At 49.4% G+C, this 5,375-nt stretch overlaps 1 protein-coding gene across 1 annotated transcript; it reads right to left on the reverse strand.

Annotated features, from left to right (window-relative positions):
* Positions 1–3,217: 3,217 nt before the first annotated feature.
* Positions 3,218–5,369, reverse strand: LOC132536555 (palmitoleoyl-protein carboxylesterase NOTUM-like; the record flags this gene model as incomplete). Its single annotated transcript, XM_060184564.1, is given in 4 exon segments — positions 3,218–3,804; positions 4,002–4,049; positions 4,854–5,001; positions 5,336–5,369. Coding segments are annotated over 4 exon segments (537 nt in total), but the record flags the coding sequence as incomplete, so codon positions are not given.
* Between the last annotated feature and the right edge of the window lie 6 nt (positions 5,370–5,375).

The following is a 5,375-nucleotide window of genomic DNA, read 5'->3' on the forward strand; positions in this document are numbered from 1 at the left end:
GAGATGGGGGAGGGAGCAAGAGAGAATGGAAAAGAGTGTGTGGGGATAAGATAGCATAATGGCTATGCAAACAGACAATCATTCCTGAGACTAACAAGGCCCTAGGTTCAATTCCCTGCATCACCATAAGCCAGAAGTGAGCAAGGTTCTGGAAGAAGATGAAAAAGAAGCTAGGGGGAAGAAAAGTTAAATACCTGTGGAAAGAAGCTAATGAACACTTGATCTGGACTATCTGGGGACACAGCCTTTTACTATGTCTGTGTGTAGGAATTCACTTCATGTGGAGGCTGGAATAGTGGTGGGCGTGCTTGAGGTTATTATATGAAGGGACTGACTCTTTGGAAAAGCAAATGAGTTCATCTCTTGGGGGACAGGGGCTGAGGTGGGTAAGATTGTTGGCATGTCTTGACCAAAGATGCTGAGCAGTCTCCTGAATCATTGACTGCATTCTGGCTCCATCATGTGGTTAAATAGTGAATAGCACCCTTTAAAGTTATTCGGGATTTTTTGTTTGTTTGTATTTAGGTGTTTTTTTTTTTCTTTGTTGTCGTTGTTTGTTTATTTTTTCCACTTGATTTTCTAGGACATTGGGAAATTAGGAGGGTAAGACAACAACAACAAGACAACAAATAACCCCATCCAAAAATGGGGGGAGGACTTGGACAGAATATTCACCACAGAAGAGATCCAAAAGGCTAAGAAACACATGAAAAAATGCTCCAAGTCTCTGATTGTCAGAGAAATGCAAATAAAGACAACAATGAGATGCCACTTCACTCCTGTGAGAATGGCATACATCAGAAAAGGTAACAGCAGCAAATGCTGGAGAGGGTGTAAGGTCAAAGGAACCCTCCTACACTGCTGGTGGGAATGTAAATTGGCCCAGCCTCTGTGGTGAATAGTCTGGAGAACTCTCATAAGGCTAGAAATGGACCTACCCTATGATCCTGCAATTCTTCTCCTGGGGATACATCCTAAGGAACCCAACATACCCATGCAAAAAGATCTGTGTACACATATGTTCTTGGCAGCTCAATTTGCAATAGCCAAAACCTGGAAGCAACCCAGGTGTCCAACAACAGATGAGTGGCTGAGCAAGTTGTGCTATATATATTACCCAGCTATAAAAAATGCTGACCTCACCATTTTCAGCCAATCTTGGATGGAGCATGAAAAATTCATGTTAAGTGAAATAAGTCAGAAAGAGTAGGATGAATATGGGATGATATCACTGTCACGCAGAAGTTGAAAAACAAGATCAGAAAAGAAAACACAAGTAGAACCTGAACCGGAATTGGCGTATTGCACCAAAGTAAAAGACTCTGGGTGGGTGGGGGGGAGAATACACATGCAAGAAGGATGACAGAGGACCTAGTGGGGGTTGTATTGTTATATGGAAAACTGGAAAATGTCATGCATGTACAAACTATAGTATTTACTAATGAATGTAAAACATTAATTCCCCAATAAGGAAATTTTAAAAAATAATAAAACGAGAAAGAAATAGATGTGAAAAAACAAAGAACAGAAGCCCTGGAAGCAAAAGAAAATAAGAGAAAGAAAAGAGGGAGTCGGGTGGTAGCACAGTGGGTGAAGCGCGGGTGTCTGTCTTTCTGTCCCTCCCCCGTCTTCCCCTCCTCTCTCCATTTCTCTCTGTCCTATCCAACAATGAGAACACCAATAACAACAACAATAACTACAACAATAAAACAAGGGCAACAATAGGGAAGAAATAAACATTAAGAAAAAAGAAAAAAGTAAAAAAGAAAAATTCTGCAGGAGCAGTGGAATCACTCAGGTATGAAACCCTACAGGCAATAAATAAATAAAGTAGTTCTTATATTAATAAAAATGGGTGGGTTCGAGGCCCCAAGCTCCCCACCTACAGGGGGGTCGCTTCACAAGTGGTCTGCAGGTGTCTACCTTTCTCTTCCCCCCTTTTTCTTCCCCTCCTCTCTCCATTTCTCTCTGTCCTATCTAACAACAATCGCATCAATTAACTACAACAATAAAACAGCAAGGGCAACAAAAGGGAATAAATAAATAAATATTTTAGAAAATGTGTGGGTCCTTCCACACTGTACCATGTGTGTTCTACTGGGTGTACCACCACCCTGTGTCCTTTGCCCTCTTTTCAGTATCAGACACAGAGAGAAAGTGAGACGCCAAGCACTGCTTTATCACTCATAGCCTGTGCGTGGTGCTCCTATGGGAGTCCTGGCACATGGTCAGGTGCAGGCTGAACCAGATGAGCTGTCTCCCAGCCCCTTGTGTCTCTTGAGGCTTCCTGGATCATTTCTCTGTTGTGTTGGATGTCACCTGGTTGTTTAGCTGGACTGCAATTTGTTTTGTTCAGTGACCCTGCCGAGCTCAGCAGGAACTTTATCCAGGTGCTCTGGCTTCCCTGGTGCCCACAGCACAGCACAGCACAGCACAGCACAGCACAGCACAGCACAGGAAAGGACAGCACAGCACAGCACAACACAGCACAACACAGCACAGCACCACACAGCATGCCAGCCAGGCCAGGTGAGTCATGCCCCTATCATCCCTTGTCACCAACACTGGGAGAAAGAGTTGATTTCATTCAGGGGATCCCACAGGGCCTAACCCGCAAATGTGATGCTCACTGGGCCTGGCAGGCAGGAGACACACAAAGCCACTCTCTGAAGAGCCTCTCTGAAGAGCAAGATATCAGTGTCACTGTGCTGATGTCACTGTCTGTGCCCTGCCCCCCAAGCCTGATTTGATTATATGGCGGCCCCTCCCTCTTAGCCAAGTCATCAGGAGTGGGGGTGGGCACATGTCACTAGGTCCTCTAGACTCCCTACCCCACAGGGGGCCCCATTGGAGAGGACTCTGCTCTGGTGGAGACACTGAGTGAGTGCTGTGACTGGATTTGCATGTTACACGGGACTCTAGTGATGAGCCCTAGTGATGTGTTGCATCCAGGTTCCTGCCTGCTTGACCACTGGCTCTTGTGGAAGGGTCTGGAATGGAGTGAGCAACAGTGAGTGTGAAAGGGGGGAGAGAGGGAGCATTCAGGAGAAATGACAAACTACCCATCAGATAAACACACCTGTAGAGGAGCCTCTTGTGTTGTCCTTTATTTTTCATTATTGAAAAAGCAAATATGTTACAAAACATTATCATTTGTTATGGAATTCATCATATATATGTTGTTTATTTTTTTAATTAATGTAATAAAAATTCACTTTATAAAATAATACAAAAGGGAAGGTGGGCGTAGGAATCCAGTGCTTCTGGCTCCCCAGGGAGGGTTGGCTGGCACCCCCCCCCCATCGTACTGGGGTCTCAGGGTCTCAGAATCTTGGGTTCTGCCTGAGGCCACAGTCTGGCTGGGCCTCTCTTAGGCAGTGAGTGAGCTGCAGCAAAGGCTGCTGGGAGAAGGAGTCTGGCTGCAGTGCTGGAGCGCTGGGCCTGGTGTCCTGGTATGGTCAGGGGCAGCTGGACTGGTGTCTTTCTCAGGGAGGCCCCTAGTTCCCACTGCTCAGCATCCCCAGTAGCTTGCTGGGCTCCAGGCCCTATTACTGGGCCACACTCGGCACATCAAAGCCCATGCGCCTCAGGAACTGGGCCATGTTCACCTCCTGCCCTGTGAACTGGTTGCGGATGGTGGGGCAGGTAGGGTTGCAGTGAGGCCAGGGGCAGCTATCCACCAGGTGGATGGGGCAGCCTTTCAGGGGGGCTTTGCTGGCATTATGGCTCCTATGCAGGCTCCTGTCCCAGCAGTGCAGCGCCTGGGGTAGGGACGTACCGTTCACCTGGACTTCTGTCCACTGGCTGCAGACAGAAAACCAGCAGGGGTCAAAGTTCAGGCAGGGTGCAGCCAGAGATGGCCTGAACTAAATGAGTAAATGGCTTCAGCAGCTTTAGAAAGGTCAAGTAGCTGGGCAGCCTGAGGTCTGGGGGAGGGGTGTTTGGGCATCTCATGTGAGGAATGATGAGGGATGATGCCCTAGAGACCCGGGAACACTGACCTTCGGATGATGACCTCATGTGAGAAGCAGGCAGGGGCAAAGCTGGCCCTGGAAGGAAGGAGAGGGATACCCATGAGTCAGTCCCAGTCCCACAGTCCACCTCGGCCTGCCCCCACTCCTCCCTTGGGGGCAAGGCCTCCACCTGACTCTCAGTCCCTTCCTGTCACCGGGTTTCATCCCTAGCAGCACACGTCTCTGCCACCCTCCTCCCTTCTGCCTCGAGACCTCATTTATTTATTTATTTAGAGAATCAGAACACCACTCAACCCTGGCATAAGGTGGTGCTGGGGATTGAACCAGTAGCTTTGGGGGCCTCAGACACACAAGGTCTGTGCTCTAAGAGGCTGAGCAGTCTCCTCAGTCCTGTAGTTTGCTTTATAGGGAAGTTTCAGGTTCTTAGAAAAATTGAAGTATAACCCCTGTCCCCACAGATGGGACACTGGTCACAGGGTGACCTGCACATGACACATGTTGTCCAGAGTGCACCAGGAACATGAGAGTCTCACTGTTTCCCCTTCTATCAGTTTGGACAAATAGCAATCAGAACAGTCCCGCGCCCCTAGGATCCCTGTTCATCCCTCCTCCCCAAATCCCTGGAATCCCCAGATCTGTTTCCACAGCTCTGTCTTTTGCAGAATGTCCTGTCGTTGGGACCATGCAGTGTGTGGCCTTCCCAGATGGGAATCCTCTTTATTCTGGCTGCTTTTCAGTGCTGCACAGTTTCCCTTGATGTGGGGGAGATCAGTGTACTCCCACCCATGGCAGGCTCCTGGCTGCTCCCCTTTCTAAGTCCCCTTTAGGCGAAGTGCTCCCCACCATGTTGAGAAGGGTGCGAGGTTCCCCACAACTCACGACACATTCTGGAGTGTGTGTCTCAGCTCTCCGGCTAGGTTCTGGACGTAGAGCCTCTGGTCCTCCTGCATTGGCTGGCCAGTGAGGTACGCGTTATCCACTATCAACTGGGCCTGGTCGAACAGCCACTGCACCACGAACAGCGGGCCTGGGGAGAGCAGGGGCTTGGTCCCTGAGGTGTCCACCCTTTCTGAGAGGTACTCTGCCCTCCACACCCCCCGAGCTGGCCTGGTCCCCACAAGCCACACTCTGGCCTAGATCACAGGGACCTGAAAGCTCCCTAGAGTTTGGGGCTTGGAGGGGTGGTGGTGGGCCCTAGGGTGCAGCTCCAGGGGGTGCAGTGCTCTCTAGCACCCCAGTGAGGCAAACAGAGCTAGTCACCCTGCTCTGGTGGACACGGACCTAAGCCGACCTCTGAGGTGCTGTCTTGGGTAATAGATGTTGGAGGGGTGGTAAAAGGCGGACCCCACAGCCCCACTCACTGCTCACTGTTGGGTAGACTTTGTAGCCAAAGAAACAGTT

This window comes from Erinaceus europaeus, unplaced genomic scaffold (assembly GCF_950295315.1).
Source record: "Erinaceus europaeus unplaced genomic scaffold, mEriEur2.1 scaffold_806, whole genome shotgun sequence".
In the NCBI taxonomy this organism is placed as follows: domain Eukaryota; kingdom Metazoa; phylum Chordata; class Mammalia; order Eulipotyphla; family Erinaceidae; genus Erinaceus; species Erinaceus europaeus.